Genomic DNA, 20,350 nt, shown 5'->3' with positions numbered 1-20,350 from the left:
GTGGTTTTTGTTGGTTTTAGGTATGACTTGTTTTTCTAGGGTGCGTTGGTTTATGGTTACGTGAATGTCCAGTTTATCCAGTGTTCGGTTATTTCTAGGGATCTTTGTTTTAGTTCTCGTTTAGTTCATTTTTTTGGTATCTACTCCCCTGATTTATGTTTAGGTTTCTGTGTTTTAACGGTTTATGATTGTAAGTTTCTTTGTCTCTAGTTTTTAGTTACCACCTGTTTCTTCCATTCTAGTTTTGTCTATTCATTCCTCGTTAAACTCCTAGTGCTTTAGTCTGAGTCTATTCCTTGTTTTCTAGTTTTTTGTAGTAATCCCTCTGAGATGGTGCCTGTTTTGTCCCCTGTTATAGGAGCGATTTTATGTATACTTTTCCTTGTCTTGTGTTATAATCTTAAAGCTTATTCTTCTCACTAACCCCCTCTCGCCTTGTAGCTCTTGGGTCCACCTTAAACTAACCCTGAAACTCACACACTAGATACTGTTTCATAAGTAGATATTTTGAATCCCCACTCGTTGCCCACACATCTTCTCTAATACCTTTTACCTTATAATGTATGATATATTTTACCCCTCCTTGATTAAGCTCCATCTGTGATCAAGGACATCCTATAGTATCCCTCAATCCTACTCGATGTCATTTACCATGATATTGAATGAGAAATGGCTAATCAAACTGAGACACCTTGTGAAATGCCATTTTCCATCATAGGCTACTCTGATAATGCTGTACCCATCCTAACTTGACTTGTGCGTTCAGAAAAAGTTTCTTATCCAGTTAAAATTTCTTACCAGTAAAGCTTTACCATAATACCTTTCTACCACTTGTGACAAAGCTTGCTTTGCTAAGATGTATAATAACTAGTTAGGTTTTGTAGATGCTATCCAGGCTTTAAGAGCTTATTAATCACATTGCTTCCATTGTCAGGGTAAAGACTCTATTTGCGATACTGAGTTTAGGCTGTGCAGCACATTTAGCATTCACTCATAATATGAGGAAATATACCTTCAATTAAAGACGACATTTTCATTATTTATCAAGCTTTGTGTGTGAACTTTTCTTTTCAACCGCAGCTTACTGGCACCGCCCCTCGCTACTGTCGTCTGCTTTCCTTCGTTTTCCAGGCGGGGCGCAGTTCACCTCGAACGAGTCTACGTGGAAGTAGGAAGTGATTTCCCTCGCACTTCCGGGTGGGATTTTCTGCATCAGTGTTGTTTTGTAGGCACGATGGCCGAAGATCCTGCGTTGTCTATACGGGTCTCCGAGATTAAGAACTCGGAGCTTCTCTTCGAGCTCTACAACACCGAGGAAATCCGCCAAATCGAACGCAAAGTTCGCGGGGAGATCGAACAGAAGAAGGAAGAGCTGAGACAGATGGTTGGGGAACGCTACCGGGACCTGATCGACGCCGCTGATACTATCGGAGAGATGAAGCAGTGCTCAGAGAGTGTCGTCAGCTCCATCCAGGATATACACCTTTACTGCCACAGACTGAAACAAGGTCAACCCACTGTGAGCAGCTGCAGACAGGAGGTGAACGGCTCATCTGTCTATAATTGTTTAGTGTTTCAACTTCAAGCCCGATAAACTCATATTGGAAACAGTTATTTATAAATGTGGCAGTTTTTATGAAAAATGTATTCAATAAATACTATTTTATTTATTTATATGCATACACATACACATACATACATACATGAGAACGCTGATGTATATTTGCTTGGGAGGACTGGTGTGCAAAGCATGTACAAAGGAAGGGACAGAATAAAATGCACCACATTCACAATCCATATTGTTTACCATTACACATATGTTGTATTAGCACTGGTAGCTATATAATTCATGATGTCTCCTAAATGTATTACATGTCATCTAAAGCACTTTTTGCACACTGCATATACAGTAAATGTGTAATGTGTTTGTCATTTTTCTGTAGAACCAAAGGCAGTGGCACGAAAAGTTTTATACCATGGCCGCCCAAATAAAGCTCCTGTTGGAGATCCCAGAGCGCATCTGGAGTGCAATGGAAGCATCCCAGTATCTCCAGGCCACCCAGCTTTACCTGCTGTGCTGCCACCTGCATAGTTTGCTGCAGTTGGAGTCTGCTACTGGAGGCCAGTACAACCCTGTCTTGGCTTGTTTCCCCATTTTAGTTCGGGAGGTAGCCACCACTGGACACTTCAGGTACTTTGCTGGTTTTTTTATGTATGTCCTCAGGGACACCAATTGTCACAAAATAAAATTCCTGGTTAGGAGACAATGGTTCCGAAGACAAGTTCTCAGTACTGGCAAAAGTAATGACTTAATTAATTATATAATATGCCTTTGTGTGCTTCAGTAACCAGGTTACTCAATGAAACCAGGTTTCTCAGGTAATGAAAATTTCATGTAAGACACTATATCTGTGTGTACATGCAGCAGATGAGTAATCTGATTTCTTCTGCAGCTCACAATTGTTTTGGAGCCCTGGCTCAGATTTTAACTGTATAGTGACAGAAGGTGTTTTTTGACTTTTGTGTAGAGCATAGTGACCGCAGAGGGAGAGAGACACAGCGGAGCTTCTTGCAGCCTACAAAGTGTGAACTGTTTCAATTTAGCATTTTATTCCGATGCCTTTCCTGTCTTCATCTCTTTGTCAGTCACAAGTGCTATTCTATGAAGCCGCTTAGAAAGCTGGTTATGTGTCTACATGGCTAAGAAATCTGTGTTCTGGATGAAAAATCTACCTTGGGAAATCAGGTTTCCCTAATCCCCACAATTATTGAAACCAGGTTTTCTGTTTACATGACAGTTGGGAAATCAGCTTACTTGAGTAAGTATACTGTAGTTTGGTTATTTAAGTAAATGTAGAAATAGAATCTTTATTGTCATCATTGAGCACATATACATATTGCTCATGCATGTTACAATGAAATTCTTTATTTGCATTTATCCCACCCCCCCTGGGGAGAGCAGTGAGCAGTCCTGGTGGGGGGGTTCCCAGGGAGCTAGCCCTGAGTGACTTGCTCAGGGTCACACTTGGTGGGTAGGCTGGGATTTGATCCTGCAGACTTCTGCATCCCACTCTGCTGCTCTATCCTGTAAATGAGTGATTTATTCAACTAATGTATAGACTAACTTATTGAAAGCCAAGCCATAGGTCAACAAGCAGACTGTCTTCTTGCAGGTCCACCATTCTACTCGACAGCAAGTCTCTGCTACTTGGACGGGCAGTATCGGACCAGGCCATTGCTGAGGCCTTAGTGTCCACCATGTTGCTGGAGGACAGCTCACCACGCCAAGCCCTGGCTGACTTCTTGTTGGCTCGTAAAGCCTCCATCCATCAACTGCTCAACCAACCGCAGCATGGTATTCTATCATTTGTAACACTAGTCATGATGTCATTAAACAATGTCATTGTGGCATACATTTCTTTTCTTAATGTAAAATGGTTTAATTAAGAATACTTTACCATATTAGGTGAACTACCTGAAACACTTATGAGGTAGTTCACCTACTACTTTAATACTTTACTTTACTTTATCCAGGTGCAGGGATCAAGGCCCAGATATGCAGCCTAGTGGAGCTTCTAGTTACTAGTATATTCCAGGCCTATGCTGTCTTCTTCCTACCCCCAGAAGGAGGACCCAGGCCAGTGGAGGGAGCCCTGAGCTGTGGGATGCTCTTTTCTATCCTAGAGAATGTTACCTCCACCACCCCGGCAGGTAAACAGCAAGGAGATCCTGGAAATAGGATTTTCTTTGTTTTAGTAGGGGTGTCCCAATCAAATGTTATAGCCCTCCTTGTCTTTCAGTTTCACGCATCTACTTGTCTTTGGTGGATCAGATCAAACTTAAGATATCTGTCATTGAGGAGAGTAGAACGTTCCCTCACCCAGAATTTCACTGTTTACAATTTTATAACGAATAATTTATTTATTTATGAACAGTGTCTATATAAATTTAGTGGGAGAGTAGCATAGAAAAGCCACTGTTGAAAGAAAGCTCATTAAAATCTTGGTTAGTTTGCCAGAACATGTGGAAGATTCTGAAGTAAATATAAGGTTCTTTGGTCTGATAGGAACAATATTGCATTCTTTGGTCAGACTACATACTGTATGGTGTATCCTCAAAAACATGCCATCCTGTATGTGGTGTCATGGTGGTGCCCCTTCTACATTTTCTGAATGTAGAAATTTTATAACTCACCTAAACTCTGATGGTATTTCCATATTCCTTGTAAATGGGTAAATGGTCTGCACTTATATAGCAATCTGGTACCTGATCGGTACCAATGTGCTTTATACGGCTTCTCCTTCACCCATTCACAATCACAATCGCACCAATAGTAGAGCTGCTATGCAGCTGGCCTACACTACCGGGAGCAACTAAGGTGGGATTTAGCGTCTAATGACTGGCCATGACATTGCTCTTGGCTTGCTGAGATAATTTGTGTAGCTAACTGCTTGTTTGTCTCTGAGCAGACCACTCCCAGCAGCAACACAAATACAAATAAATGCACTGTATTGAGAGACATCCAGTGTGACCAAAGGAAGCGTATTTAGACGCTAATCCTGAACTGACAAAAAATTATTCTGAACTCCAGAGAAAAGTTTTGAATCTCTAAAAAGACTGAATGTTTTCAAAGCCAGTGTTAAGCCTTTCAAAAAAGATTTGTAACATAGAAACAAATGAAGCATTTTTTAAACAAACCTTTAAATCCTAGTTTTCGATGTGTTAATGATACTATATTCACCCCATAATAGCCTTGAATCAGCAGGTGTGTATTTAGCATGGGGAGGGTTAATTTCTAGGTAACATTCTCCATAGCTATTGCCTGTATTTAAACTAATAAATTAACTAAATTGGGCTGAGGACCCATTTCAATGAGATATCAGCTCAATCAGAAAAGTTCACAGTAAAGATTTTATAGTTTCAACCCACATATTACAAAGCCATCACTCTCCTCAGGCAAAGGCCAGATGGTGTTGCAGGAAGAGATGAGCACTGGCAGCTGGTTCAAATACCTGCCTGCTTCCATCACTGAGTTCCAGCCTGCCCTTCGCACACTGGCTCAGCCAATCCAGAGAGAACAGCTCCGGGACACCCTGCAACAGTGGATCGATACGTAAGAGCGCGTCTGTTTTTTGTATTTCCTTTTTCTTTGGCTTAGCTTTTTGACTTAAGCTTCTTTCACATATGAATTTAGAAATATGCATATGAATCACATTAATCAGGTCTGGACATTGCCTGAAGTTGTTTTCTCATAAAGGTAACACACAGCGGGAGACAGTACGAGTCAAACATTCTTGCAGGAGAAACTCTACTTCATTTTAGCAAGATTTCAGAAAGTACAAGCACAACATGATATGAATCTTCACACGGTCTCACTCACATTTATCTTCCCACCATCACCGCTTCGAGCTAAAGTCTGGAGATCATCAAGATTCCAGTGCATGTGTGAAACAGGCTATAGAAAACAAGTAAAGGACTTAGTAGTCCTTCTCCGACTTAGTGTTTTTGTTTCTGTTATTTATACACAATTTTAAAACAGAAATAATTTGTAGAATTATTTCCTAAAGTGTAAACAGAGCAACAATATTTTAAACTTAAGATTCTTCGCAATAGCTCAGTTAGGTTTAAATCAGGTACAACTCTCCCTTTAGTCTTACATCAGTAACTATATCCATGAAATTTTCATTTATGCATTGACATGGTGAAGATACAAGCTAGTGGGATCACATAATACATAAAATGTAATATTAGTTAACCAAAATAAATATAACCACATAAATACAGCAAACTTGAGGGAATTTCTTTAAAACAAGCAAGAACATCTACATGGCCTTAAGAATGAATGGATTAGATTTTGGTGGCCAAGGTCACTGTATTCTATTCTTGTGAAGAATAGGATGGGAATTGCAGGTCAACTCACTATGAGCAATATTTTGCTCACAATTTTGATATAAGAAAAGACTAGCAGTTCTAGGACACACTATATATATTTAAAATGTAGATAATAAATTAATCAATATAGCATGATACCTGGATCTAAAGTAAAAGCCTCTCTTTTAAAACACCATAACTCTTAAGAAACCACAATTGTCAGATCATGTACATAACAATATCTTGCATAAAACTGCATTATAAACAGAAAATATTATTTGCCAGAAAAGACAACAGTTTGACTTAATTCGTTGTACTGGTAGATGTCATATTTCTTCAATCCAAATTGTGTGGTTATTATCATAAAAGGTCACTGATTACTTGTCTATATAAATATCACCAAAACAATACCTCTTAATAGTTACTTCTTTTCTCAGCTGTAAGGAGGACATTTGCCAGGGTGTTGGCAGCCTTCTGGTGTATGTGAAGAGCCTCAAGGGGCTAGCAGCCATTAGAGATGCGGTTTGGGATCTCTTGTCGACTGACTCCATCAGTCAGCACTGGGGCACTGTGTGCCAGCAAATGCTGGAGAGGCCTCTGGCTGTCTGGGATGATTTTCTGCAGGAGCTCTTCCTCCACCGGGTGCAGGTTGGTTTTATTCTATATTAATCTAAAATGGCCTTTTCATTTAATTTTTATATAATTGTGCTTTGTTTTTATGCTGCTGCTTTTACACACGTTATTTCCCAAGGTCATCACCAAAGAAGAAACTGAAGCCATCGCTGCAAGCTCTGTGCAGCTCCTCACTTCAGCTATGATGGATCTGGATGGCCAGACCATTGACACTTCTTTAGGTGTGAAATCTGGCTCCAGCCCTGGGGCCCAGTATGAGGTAGATGTTGCTAACTTTCTGTGGTCAGAGTCTCCAGGGGACCTGCTGAGTGATGCTGGCTGGGTCACTGTGCCTCAGCGAGGGTGGCAGCAGCAGAGGAGTGGCCTGGCTATGAAGACCCGGGCTCTAACACCTTGTGTACAGAACTTCTGCTCTTCCTTAGATGCAAAGCTAAAGGCCAGGCTGGATGACCTTCAGCATTATGTTCCTCTCCAGGAAACAGGTAGGCCCAGCTTAAATTGAGAACATGTATGTTCTAAAGGTTCTTCTCATTCTCTTCTTAATTAGCTTGTGTTTCTCTAGACATTTAAAAAAAAATTATGTTTGTTATTTAAGGTCTGGGGGAGAAGTTGTAATTACCAATCTCTTCCTAACGTTAAGAAAAGAAACGGATTTATAATAAAACCTTATTATAAAGCCAACTTATGATTGGCTGCTAAATCTGCCGCTATTTGTCTCACTGGACTATTTTTAAAACATAAAAAAAGTGGGGAAAATAATTATTTGACCCCCGGAAAATTTAGTTTGCCCACTTACAAAGAAATTAAGGGTCTATAATTTTTATAATAGCTTTATTCTCCATGAGGCTCATTCTTCCATGAAGCTCCAGACTGAGGGTGGTTGCTGGATAGTTTGTATTTCTTCTATTTTTGAATAATCACTCCAACAGTTGTCTCCTTCTCACCAAGCTTATTGCTGATGTTCTTGTAGCCCATTCCAGCCTTGTGAAGGTCTACAATTTTTGTCCCTGACTATTTTTGACAGCTGTTTGGTGGTGATGTTTGAATGGAAGATAGAGATTTAGTAGACAGGTGTCTTTCATACACATGAGTTGCCATTAGCAGCACCTTCCTAAATTGACAGTACTAATCAATCTACCACACAAGCACATACATAGTCTGTGGGAGCCAGAATTATTTATGTTTGGTAGGGGTCATATACTTATTTTACTCACTAAAATACATCTCAATTTCTAACATTTGTATCATATCTTTTTTGGGGGGATTTTTGGTTGATTCTGTCTCTATATACTTTTGAATAAATTTATGAAAAAAATAAATAAATAAAATGAATTATAGACCGTTTATTTCTTTGGAAGTGGGCAAACTTACAAAATCAGCAGGACATCAAATAATTATTTTCCCCACTGTGTGTGAAAAAAATAAATAAATAAAATAAAATAAATATAGAAAATGCGCACGCACACGCGTTAATCTGGCTGCTGATGGGTCACCAACGTTCATGTTTAAGACAATACATACTTCTCAGCTATGACGTTACTATTGCTATTAAGTTAACTTATCCTATTCTATATTGTACTTTGCAGGGTCTGATTCTGCAGACTTGTCCTCTGGACCTGCTGAGGGTTCTTTAGTCTCCTCATTTAACCGCTTTACGGACTCCCCAGCTGTGGAGGAGGCTTTGAGTGAAGGCTGCTTAGCTTGTGTTCACCAGATCCTGTCCTCCATCCACTCTGAACTGGCTGCATCCTCACCAAATCCCAGCCTTGCCCACCTCAGTTCAGTCCTTTTTATGGCCAGGCTGTGCCAGTCCATTGGTGACCTTTGTCCCAGCCTGAAGCACTGCATCTTGGGAAAACACAAGTCTACAAGTGCAGCCAAGGGAACCCCCAGGCAGGGCAAGAAGCTAGGCAAAGCCAAGGCTATGATACAGATGAGCTCCGCCCAGGCTAAGTGGGCAGGACTGAAGGAGGAACTTTTCAAATGTAGCATGGAGGCGTACCAAATCTGGAGCTCGGCCCTCTCCAAGGTCAGACATTGTCTCGTTGGTAAATATATCTGTGAAACTTTATTTTGTCCAGTATGTAGCATAAACTCTTAATTGCTGAAGACTTTGAAGCACTGATTGAAAATTGGGTGTTTTTGCAAGATTTGCAATCTTTCAGCTGTTTGCAATGGACAAATCAAGCAAGAACAATTTAAACACAAATAATGTTACAAGTGGCCCAGCCAGGGTTAACACAAAATACAACTTTTAATGAATCTCAAAATTATTCAACCCTTTGTTACGTGGAATTGAGTTGGCCTCCTTTATGTGCAAGGCCAACTCATTCCACAATTTTGGGGAAGCAACTGAAAAAGTGTGGTCACCTCGAAGCTTTGTCTTCGGGACGACTAAAGTGAGTGCTCTGCTGACGTAAGAGAGCATGATGGAGTGTATGGCAGGAGGTCAGACAGATGCTGTCGGGCGAGACCATAAAGTACATTGCAGTAGTCTAAGTGAGTTGTGATAAAAGCATGGATTCAAATCTCAGTGATGCAGAGAAAGAAATAGTTTCACTTTGGGGAGTTGTCTCTTGAAAAAAGCTGGACTTAACCACTGAACTAATCTGCATCAACTTTGAGATCACTGTCCAGTTTCACACCCAGGTTTGTTGCTGTAGTTTTCAAATATTGACTTAAGACACCCAGGTTGACCTGAACTTTGGAGACATCACTAGGTCTGCAAACAGCATGATCTTCTTTTCGTTAAAGTGCCATCAGCGCCACATTTAAAGTAAGTTTGTCTAGAGAGCTACCATTCATTAGGACTATTATTCTAGCAGGAGCTGAAGCCGGGGCATTAGAAGTCTTTGGAGCCCGAACAAGCAGTCTTAGATTGTGTAGGTTCACTCTGCACCCGTGAAGGTTGGGAAACCTAAGACTGCGAATCCATTACCCCTCACACGAGCCGGCCACAGGAACCAGACAGGAGCTTCACAGATCCAGAGAGCGCCACAAAATTAAGCAATGGTATGCCGACCCAGTATCCCCCAGGAAAGTGGCAGGAGAGCGTGCCAAACAGGCTTTCAGTTTCACTAGCCTGCCAATGCACCCCACCCTAGCATCTGGGCCCTCTGCGTGAAGGTGGACCCAGGACATGGTAGAGGTAAAGCCGGTATAGCGGAGAGAAGCGGGGGGCATCCTGTCCTTCCTGGGTCGGAGGTTTAGAAGTGTGACTTTAACTTGACTTTAATAGTTTATAGTATTCTTGTCACTATCACGTTTTAAAGAGAGACAGCAAGCCACAAACACTGACACCATCTTGCACGTATCCACCCAGTAAAAGCCGTAATCTCAAACTTATTTGACATAGCCATATTTGCAACATGTATTCAAAAATGTCACTTAATAAACCACTATCTAGTTCAGGTATTTGATATATTTTATGTCAAGCACACACAGTGCAAATAATGATGCCCTTAATTAGACTCATCGGGTGGTCAAGACAAAACTTGATTTGCAAATGTGTGCTTTTATGAGAGATTCATTTCAGGGGGTTGAATAATTAAAAGTTGCATTTTGCAGCTAATGAGACAAATACTTTCTTCAGCAACTTGGGAGAGTAGTGGTGAAGGAAAGGAGAATGAATATTGTTCTTAATGTCATTACGTGAATATAAATACAATTTCATATGAATGAAAATGTTCTATGTCTGCTGGTTGTGTAGCAACAGTTTGCCAGTATATTGAAAAAATAATATATCAAGGGATAGTGTTGATGTATGTCTTATGAATGTTGCTTTAAATCATATTGGAATTACCAGAACTGTCTAGTTACATTATGTTGTTTTGACAGGTACTGCTAGATATGTTTGGCAAAGCACTAGATACTAAGTCTCCAGGTGCCATCCTAGCAACTGCAACAAACTGGGGGAATCTTGAAATCCAAGAAGAGGCAGAGTCAGGGACCAGCATCACATCCAAAATCCGACTTCCAGTCCAGGTCAGCCACTCAGCAGGATCCTGAATGCAGAAAGATAGGCATTCAGATTCCATTCAAAAATGTAATATGAAACTTTGCCTTATGCAGCCATCGTGGTTTGTCCAGTCACTGCTGTTCAGACTGTGTTTGGAGGTAAACAAGGTGGGAGGTCATGCTCTGCCCCGACCCACCCTGCAGGAGCTGCTTCAGACCTGTCTGGCTCAGGTCCTAGACCAATACCACAACCTCTCACAGCAGGCATGCAGCAAGGTAACTGGAATTCATGCAGTGTGAAGAAAAGACCTCATTACTTTTCTCTAAAATGATAAATATATTAATAATTATTTTTATATTTAGTCATTTAGCAGTCACTTTTATCTGGAGCAACGTATGAGTAGCACACCCTAGTGGTACCTTTAGGGTTTGTTGTCTTGCCCTAGGATCCTTGACATGGAACTGGTAACCCTGAGATTAGTGGGCGACTGCTCTGCAGTCATCTTTCCTCTGAATAGCCTTTCCAAATGCTATTCAGTTCTATACTTTAACTAAAAGAGAACCTTCCCTCAAAAATACATTCATTCTGGTATTACCCAAATCATTATCCTATCAATGCCCTTTAAAGTTGTAATAATCATTTTGGGGTAAAGGTTAAGGAGTACAGTTTAATTATGTTTCAGAGAAGGGGGATGCAAACTTAACCCTAACATAATAATATAAAAAATAATAATAAAATAATAATAATAATAGATAATAAATAATTGTACAAATGTTCTTCTATCATAAGAAGTGAAATGGTCAAGATAGTAGTTGTAGTGAAAGTATTTAATTTTATATCAATACAAAAGTTTGCATCCCCCTAGATAAATTGATTAGAAAAAAACAACTAATTCATTTCCTATGAAGTAACACTTGTACTAGTTAAATATACATAAGTATTATGATGTTAAATATCTTTTTTTAATTATTATTTTTCCAATTTTAAAGTAGGAGGATGCAAACTTTTTTTAATACTGCCATTATCCTAGTTTTCCTATAGACTAAGCCACTAAACAGCTTAGACATTCTTGTGTTTAAGCTCTGATACACATAGTTTCAGTCACAATTGTATTTAAAAACACCACAAAGAAAATTCTACATACAAAGCCCAGCATGATTTGGCATTGGTGTGTACACAGAAACACCAGTGCCAACACTTTTTTTGTTTAGTGCAAATACATGAAGGCATCTTAAAGGGCCAGCTTAACACCAATATACAATAGTGGGGTGTGAATTTCTTAATATCAATAACTTTAATGTCTTTTAATCTTGAATTATTTTCTTTCTTTGTTTTCTTCAGCCCTCCATTGTCCAAGAGAGTATATTTCCTATGACTCAGAACAGAGCCTTACAGTTGTTGTTTGACCTTCGCTACCTCAACACGTCACTGGGCAGCAGACTGGAGGATGGCGTGAGCTCCCGTACCAATCAAGACCCTAGGTAACAATCCTCACTCAATCATTACATATTTGTCTTTATTTAAGTGCCGAACTTCTAAGGGTTTCCCCTTAGAAGTTGGGCACCTGGTCAATCCAAACTGAAATTATTAGGCCTAAGTACAATATACATTATACAGGGCAGTTGTTTAAACAGCAGTAGTTACCAACCTGCTCCCTTCCAAAATCAATTGGCAAATTTGGGCCAATATTTCTCCTTCAGAAATGTAAGATATAATATCCTGTGATGTGATTATAACTATTTTATGCATTGTCATAGAAATGGAATGAGCTTTTTTGAAAGTCAATTAAATTCAACTTTATTTATATAGCGCCAATTCACAACAAAGTCATCTCAGGGCACTTTACATAATAAAGTCAAGATTATAAAGATATATAAAGAGAACCCAACAATTCCCCCTGGAGCAAGCCATAGGCAACAGTGGAGAGGAAAAACTCCCTTTAACGGAAGAAACCTCCAGCAGAACCAGGATCAGGGTGGACGGCCATCTGCCTCGACCGGTTGGGGTGAGTGGAAAGTGAAGAGAGAAAAGAACAGCAACAAAAAGCAACATCAAAACATCAGGCAGGTTGGTAGGACCAGTAGCTGCACGCTGGAAAACACACAGCTTCAAAGCCAGGGACACCTGCAGAAAGGGACAGAGAGAGGGAGACAGAGAAGGAGAAAGACAACTACGGGAGAGAACACACAGAGTTAATGACATACAGTGGTGACAATTGCTGGATGAGAGGAGAGGAGAGATGGTCAAGAGGAGGAAAGGAGCTCAGTGCATTGGGGGTGGGTCCCCCAGCAGTCTAAGCCTATAGAAGCATAACTATAACTAACTATATGCTTTATTAAAGAGGAAGGTTTTAAGCCTAGACTTAAAAGTAGAGAGGGTGTCTGCTTCCCGAATCTGAACTGGGAGCTGGTTCCACAAGAGAGGAGCTTGATAGCTAAAAGCTCTACCTCCTATTCTACCTTTGGAAATTCTGGGAAGTAGGTCTGCATTCTGAGAGCGAAGTGGTCTACTGGGATGATATGGTGCTATGAGGTCTTCTATATATGATGGAGCCTGACCATTCAGAGCTTTATATGTAAGAAGCAGGGTTTTAAATTCTATTCTAGATTTAATGGGAAGCCAATGGAGAGAAGCTAGTGAAGGTGAAATATGATCTCTTGCTAGTTCCAGTCAGCACTCTTGCTGCAGCATTTTGGATTAATTGCAGGCTCTTTAGTTACTGGGGCATCCTGAAAGTAGGGAATTACAGTAGTCCAACCTAGAGGTAACAAATGCATGGACTAGTTTTTCGGCATCACTTTGAGACAGAATGCTCCTAATTTTGGCAATGTTCCGTAGGTGGAAGAAGGCTGTTCTAGAGATTTGTTTTGTATGTGAGTTAAAGGACAAATCCTGATCAAAAATAACTCCAAGGTTCCTTGCTGAAGTACTGGAGGCCAGACTTATGCCATCTAGAGTAACAATATGGTTGGACATCATATCTCTGAGATTTTTGGTCCCAAATACTGTGACTTCAGTTTTGTCTGAGTTTAGAAGTAAAAAAAATTGTGGGACATCCAGGCCTTTATGTCTTGTAGACATGCTTGAAGCTTTATTAACTGATTGGTCAGCATAGAATGCAGAAATTAAATGTCAAATTAAAAAAAAGACGACTTCTCCTTTGGGCTGTTCCCTTTCAGGGGTCGCTACAGTGAATCACGTGCCTCCATCTAACCCTGTCCTCTGTATCCTCTTCTCTCACACCAACTAACTTCATGTCCTCTCACTACATCCATAAATCTCCTCTTTGGTCTTCCTCTAGACCTCCTGCCTGGCAGCTCCAACCTCAGCATCCTTCTACCGATATATTCACAGTTTCTCCTCTGAACATGTCCAAACCACCTCAATCTGGCCTCTGACTTTATCTGCAAAACATCTAACATGAGTTGTCCCTCTGTCCTCCTTCCTGATCCTTTCTATCCTCATCACTCCCAAAGAGAACCTCAACATCTTAAGCTCTGCTTCCTCCTCTTGTCTTTTCTTCGGCGCCACTGTCTCTAAGCCGAACAACATCTCTGGTCTCACCACCGTCTTGAACACTTTTCCTTTCATTCTCACTGATACTCTTTTTGTCACACAACACACCTGACTCTTTTTTTCCACCCATTCCAACCTGCTTGCACTCGCTACTTCACCACTTTTCCACAGTCTTTGTTGCATTGAACCCTAAGTACTTAACCTCATCTGTCAGCCTGTCCATCACCAGAGAAAGCAAGAAGGGGCTCAGAGCTGATCCTTGATGCAGACCCACCTCCACCTTACAGCTCTCATACATGTCCTGCACCACTCTAACATACTTCCTCATACAATACCACAGCTCCTCTCTCGGCACTTTCTCTAAATTTACAATGACAATGCAACTCCCTCTGACCTTCTCTGTACTTCTCCATCAGCATCCTCAAAGCAAATACTGGATCTGTTGGACTCTTTCTAGGCATGAAACCATATTGCTGCTCACAAATGCTCACCTCTGCCCTTAGCTGAGCTTCCAATACTTTCCCACAACTTCATTGTGTGGCTCATCAACTTTATTCCTCTGTAGTTGCCACAGCTCTTCACATCTCCCTTGTTCTTAAAAATTGGCACCAGTACACTTCTCCAGTCCTCGGGCATCCTCTCACGCTACAAGATGTTGTTAATCAAACTAGTCAGAATCCCTACTGCCACCTCTCCTAGACACTTCCATACCTCCACAGGTATGTCATCAGGACCAACTGCCTTTCCACTCCTCTCAAAGGAAAAAGTTGGCATACTGTACAAATTGTGAATAAAAAAGGAATGGAATAATTTACAAATCTCTTAAACTTATATTTTGTTCACAGTAGAATTTTGAAATGTCTTGCCAAATATTGGCTCGTTTTCGATTTCATAAGAGCTACACATTCCAAAAAACTTGGGACAGGTAGCAATAAGAGGCCAGAAAAGTTAAATCTGCATATAAGAAACAGCTGGAGGACAGATTTGCACCTTATTAGGTCAATTGGCAACACGACTGGGTACAAAAAGAGCCTCTCAGAGTGGCATTGTCCCTCAGAATTCAAGATGGGCAGAGGATCACCAATTCCCCCAATGCTGCAGCAAAAAATAGTGGAGCAATATCAGAAAGGAGTTTCTCAGAGAAAAATTGCAAAGAGTTTGAAGTTATCATCATCTACAGTGCATAATATCATCCAAAGATTCAGAGAATCTGGAACAATCTCTGTGCATAAGGATCAAGGCTGGAAAACTATATTGAATCCCCGTGATCTTCGGGCCCTTAGACGGCACTGCATCACATACAGGAATGCTGCTGTAATGGAAAACACAACATGGGCTCAGGAATACTTCCAGAAAACATTGTCGGTGAACAGAATCCACCGTGCCATTTGCCGTTGCCGGCTAAAACTCTATATTTGATTAAATGTCTATGTTCAGTAAACCTCAGCCAATGACTTTTTCTGACACACTTCATATATTTACAAATTAAGTTCACATCTTTTGGTGGTGTTGCATTAGTTTTACATGTTGTTCCCTACAGCATTAAGAACTGTGATAGCTACAAACATGGTGCTGTGTATCTTGCAGATTCCACAAGGTCTGTGATTGGCTGGAGAGCTTCATTGATCCTTTTGACTTGGATGTTTTTACACCTCTGCTGAATGCCAACCTCAATTGCCTGTCCCAGAAGACCTTGGTATTTCAGCAATTTTGAATTTGATTAACATAAGAAAACGGCTACATGTAGAGAACTTGAATGCACATTATTTCTGAAAATAGTTAAATTGAGATGAGGAACAACATTTTTCTATTGTACAGATACAACAAGAAATGCCATGTATCGCAGCACCTATTTTTTCCTCAATGTAATAGTTTGATGTGACATATTTCAGGTTTTGCTGGGACTGCTGATCGGCTCAGAGAAGCAATTTGTTTCACGGAGCAGCAACATGAATTCCCAGGAACCTCACAACATCCTGCCACTTGCCAGCAGCCAGATCAGGTCAGAGGTCAAAATTAGCGCACAGTAAATCTTTAGTGCTATTTGTAACCTAAATAAGTGACTGGCCACATTATTAGTGACATTAGTTAAGGCTGAGCAATTATGTATTTATTTGGCTTACATAGTGAACCCCTTACCTTCGGAGTGGTGTTTTTACCACTCAATAAAAGCCCAAACTTTCAGCCAGGCTGTGGGCATCACACAGTTGCTGCAGATTTGTCAGCTGTACATCCATGATGCTAATCTCCCATTCCACCACACCCCAAAGACAGTCTATAGTATTAAGATGTGACTTGGCCATTTGAGTAGAATGAACTTATGTTCAAGAAACCAGTTTGAGATTATTATAGCTTTGTGACAGTGCTTTATCATGCTAAAGGAGCCATCAGAATATAGGCACATAGAGATGGGCGTGGTCATCATCAGTACTACTCCCTCAGCCAGTGTAGTATTTGAAAATTAGAACAGCTTCTCCGGCACCAACATCAATGCTTCGTACAAAGTAATTTAAATCCTCTTTCTTCCCTATTCAGATGCGCAATTTGAACCTCAGCAGATTTTTCTGACCATGTATACATACCTAAATGAGATTACATGCCCATTGAGTTGCTGACATGTGATTGGCTGATTAGAAATTTGCATTAACAACCAGTTGAAGAGATGTACCTATAGAAGTGGCTAGTGAGTCTATACGGTGCATCGAGAAAGTATTCACTTGCTTAACTTTTTCCACATTTTATGTTACAGTATTATTCCAAAATGGATCAAATTCATAATTTTCCTCAAAACTCTACAAACATAACCCAAAATGACAATGTAAAAGGAGTTTCTTTGAAATCTTTGCAAATTAATTAAAAATAAATGAAACGAAAACAAGTATTCACAGCGTTTGCCATGACACTCCATATTGAACTCTGGTGCATCCTGTCTCCACTGATCATCCTTGACACGCCTCTCTGCAGTATCCTTATAACCCCACCCCCCCACCCCCCCCCACCCCCTGCAACTCCCACATACCTAGAGACTGTCTGTTCCCCGACCAACTAAATTACATAAACCAAAAACGACCAGAGGAAGAGGAGTTAATCATGATAACCTAATGAAACTTTAGACTGAGATCCTGGATGGATAAGCGTGGACAACATGGACTGTAGAGTCAACATTAGACATCTTCATAAATAAAGCAGCATATACAAAGTTATTTTTACCAATTGGCTTCACTTTTGGAAAGATGAGCTAAGCAGCAGCCTGTTGCAAGTCCTCTCCTTTTTGTATGAATCAAGACTTATGAGCAACATGCCCTAAAGATGCAGCTGAAATGCAATAACTTTCATTAGGTCTCTAGCTTATGGTCACTGTTTTAGTGATACATTCCTTATGTCTTCGAGGTAATATTTGTTTGTGGCAAGATAGTAAAATCACCAATGTGGCTTCATTTTGTTGTATTTGTTACTCTTAGTTCAAAATTTTAGACAGTATTGCAAAGAAACAAGACTTGGAAGATGCTGATTGTGCAATAAGCAGCAATTTTCACAGTATTTTTTCCCGTTATTTTCATTGTTTATGATTGATGTTTGTCAATATATATTTTCCTCTTATTTTATCTTTAGGTTCGGTTTACTACCTCTCAGCAGGTTCAATGTACAGAAATCCATGTCAGCCTCCCGAAATTCTGATGCTCCTTACCAGCTGGTGAGTAATAGAGTGCAGCAATGACTTTGAGGATGAGAACCACAATGACTATGAAGATTTAATCTAGAACTAGAGTATCATTACTGCTGTATCATAAGCCTTTGTCAAGGCTTAGTAAATAGACAAGACATGTTTGGGGGAAAAGGAGGAAGAGTTTGGAAAGTCTGTTGTTCCAAGATCAATTAAAAACAGATGTTTTGAGGATTGAAAGGACCCTCTATCCGAGAAATATCTTGACATCATTATCATCAACTTGGGATTGATGGAAGTGTTGTCAAGCCCCAATTAAACATAATAGTGCAGGATTTAATGAAGGGAATGCAACAGGTAAATTAAGTAACAGTAGGTAATACTGAAGAAACTGTAAATAAGCTACCAATGATCTTGGATGAGTGGATGATGAGTTGCAGGCTCTGAATGTCATGTTTGGTTTCTGCACTGTAACATTTGGTAATAGAAGTCTGGACTGCACTATAGCAGTGTAGTACTGAATTAACATTGCCTGCGGCAGGTTGAGCTTCTTTATTTGCCGCAGGAAAAATGTCCTGTTTGGTATGGAGTGTGGAGCCATATTTAAATAGATCATCAATTATTAAAAAAAAAAAATGATGCAGAAGATTTCCTTTGCTCACTGCACACAGCTGATTAGCAGCTGTGCTCTATGCGGCCAAATATCACCTTGCATCACTTCCCATGCAAGTGCTTGGAATAGATTATTTTTGCTATTTTACTTGGGTTGTTTATTTGTTGACTTTGAAAACTAGATTTTCAATATTGTTTTTAGTTTTATGCACTTCGGTGTTTCCCTTATTATATAGGCATGGCAGGCCACCTTGATTACTTGACACATATTTTAAAAATCTAATACTTTTCAGTATACACACATTTGGACATAATAATTTGGGGTTGGTAAAAGATATGCAGGTTAAAGGGTCAAACATGTGCTGCAGGTGACCTAGTAAATACTAGGGTACAGAAAATATGTCTAGCAGCACAGTTGTTGAACCCCAAAAATAGCCGATGGTTCTATCAGATTATCAATATTAATCTGGGGGCCTCTTGTGGAAGAATTTTCATAATGGTGCCATGGTAAAATGATTTACTTTGTTTTCTCCCTTGTCCATCAGCCTCAATCGTCCCCAGCAAACAGTGATGACAGCTTCCAGCCGGGCAGCCTGTTCAGACAGCTTGCTGATCAGGATGAAGACGCAGCATCTCCTTTATTTAAACTTAGCTGGCTGTCTGGCATAGCCAAATAACATGTTATTGTTCAAAACATTGATTTCCCTTGTTTATGATGAAACTTTGGGGAAATATGTATATAGTACTGTCTTTTTATAATCCTGGTTGTGGAATTTTATTTACTTAACTTGATTTATTAAAGCACCCAAAAATAAACATGGGCTTGTCAAGGAATTCACTGAGATGTGAATATGGTTTGCCATTTAGTTAGCCTAGCACTGACAATAATACTGAATATTGTCAATGCCTGGAATCTTAGGCTCATGATCTGTTTTTTCTTAGCCTTTACTGGACATTGGAGAGGCACACAGAAAAGGAGGGGGAAAGAAAGAAACGTATGACATAAAACGAAAGATCCTAAGATAGACTTGCATTGCATGCTATGCATAAGTGTATGCATAAGGAAGCAGAACTATACCTGGCTGACTGAAAAAGACCTGTGAGAAAGGCAAAGGTATAACACGTGTTTATGGCAAAATACCTAAAAAGGTAATCGCAGTTCCATTAGTTTTACAAATGTTAGCAATTTAACATGGTTAAAATTAGCACTTAGCTAAAGGCATAGCTTGGTTGCCTAAGACTCCAGTCTCTCTCTCTTCACAGAGCTGATAGAATGTCTTATTAGCCTTACAGCTCCAGTTATACCCTCACTGTTTATGGTCAATTTGCATACTCTATAAAGGAAAAGTAGACTATATCAACACGGAGAGCCGGATTTACCCTGGTTGACACCTGTGGTGTTTATTTTGGCAGATTTAAGTCTCACCCAGTTTCCAGAGGAAACTTTCACTCATGAGAAGCTACCGTTTGATTTCAAGAAAGCAGTAGCTTGGTGAATACGACTGTATGAAGATGGTTTATGTCTATTCATACCTTTTTAATATTATTGTTCAATATTTACTCATTGACAAAAATATAAATGTATTATCAGTTTATACTTTAGTATCACCAGATTTTTTTTGACATACTGTAAATCTACATAAAAGAAATATTAGTCCCTATTACCTCTGTTCTCTTGATTCTTCCTCATTCACTTTGGATAAACTAAAACTGCCCAAGTGCAGACAAGGAGTGGAAAGTTGCATCATAAACACCATTTATATTCATGATGCAAGGAGTGGCAAACACTAATTGTTCTATATATATATATATATATATATATATATATACACACACACACAGTATAAAAGTATCTCCAAATTACACAGATGTTTCACATGCGGTTGATACAGGGTGAAAAATTTGCTTTAGTAAAGCAAAGTCTAATTATCCTAATAACTTCATACAGTATGACTTTGAACAGGGTTTATGCGGTACAAGTAAAAATTTTTAATATAATACTTTTATATGCACAACAGAACTGACCTATACTGTATGGTGAATTTAATTTAATTCACAAGCACCCAAATCTACAGTTATTAGGTCTTATTAAGCCT

The 20,350-nt window shown here is 39.7% G+C and overlaps 1 protein-coding gene across 1 annotated transcript; it reads left to right on the top strand.

The window, feature by feature from the left end:
• Nucleotides 1–1,147: 1,147 nt before the first annotated feature.
• Nucleotides 1,148–19,915, top strand: cog1 (component of oligomeric golgi complex 1). Its single transcript, XM_067488152.1, has 15 exons — nt 1,148–1,540; nt 1,944–2,191; nt 3,174–3,355; nt 3,535–3,711; nt 4,957–5,113; nt 6,309–6,519; nt 6,623–6,986; nt 8,091–8,533; nt 10,342–10,488; nt 10,576–10,737; nt 11,804–11,943; nt 15,566–15,674; nt 15,871–15,980; nt 17,591–17,672; nt 18,800–19,915. The coding sequence occupies exons 1-15, from the start codon at nt 1,235–1,237 to the stop codon at nt 18,929–18,931; spliced, it is 2,970 nt and encodes a 989-aa protein (XP_067344253.1). The 5' UTR covers nt 1,148–1,234; the 3' UTR covers nt 18,932–19,915.
• Nucleotides 19,916–20,350: the final 435 nt, after the last annotated feature.

This window comes from Channa argus, chromosome 20 (genome assembly GCF_033026475.1).
Source record: "Channa argus isolate prfri chromosome 20, Channa argus male v1.0, whole genome shotgun sequence".
NCBI classification, from domain to species: Eukaryota; Metazoa; Chordata; class Actinopteri; order Anabantiformes; family Channidae; genus Channa; species Channa argus.
Note: the sequence above shows the minus strand (reverse complement) of the source record. Positions and strands in the feature narration are given on the sequence as shown.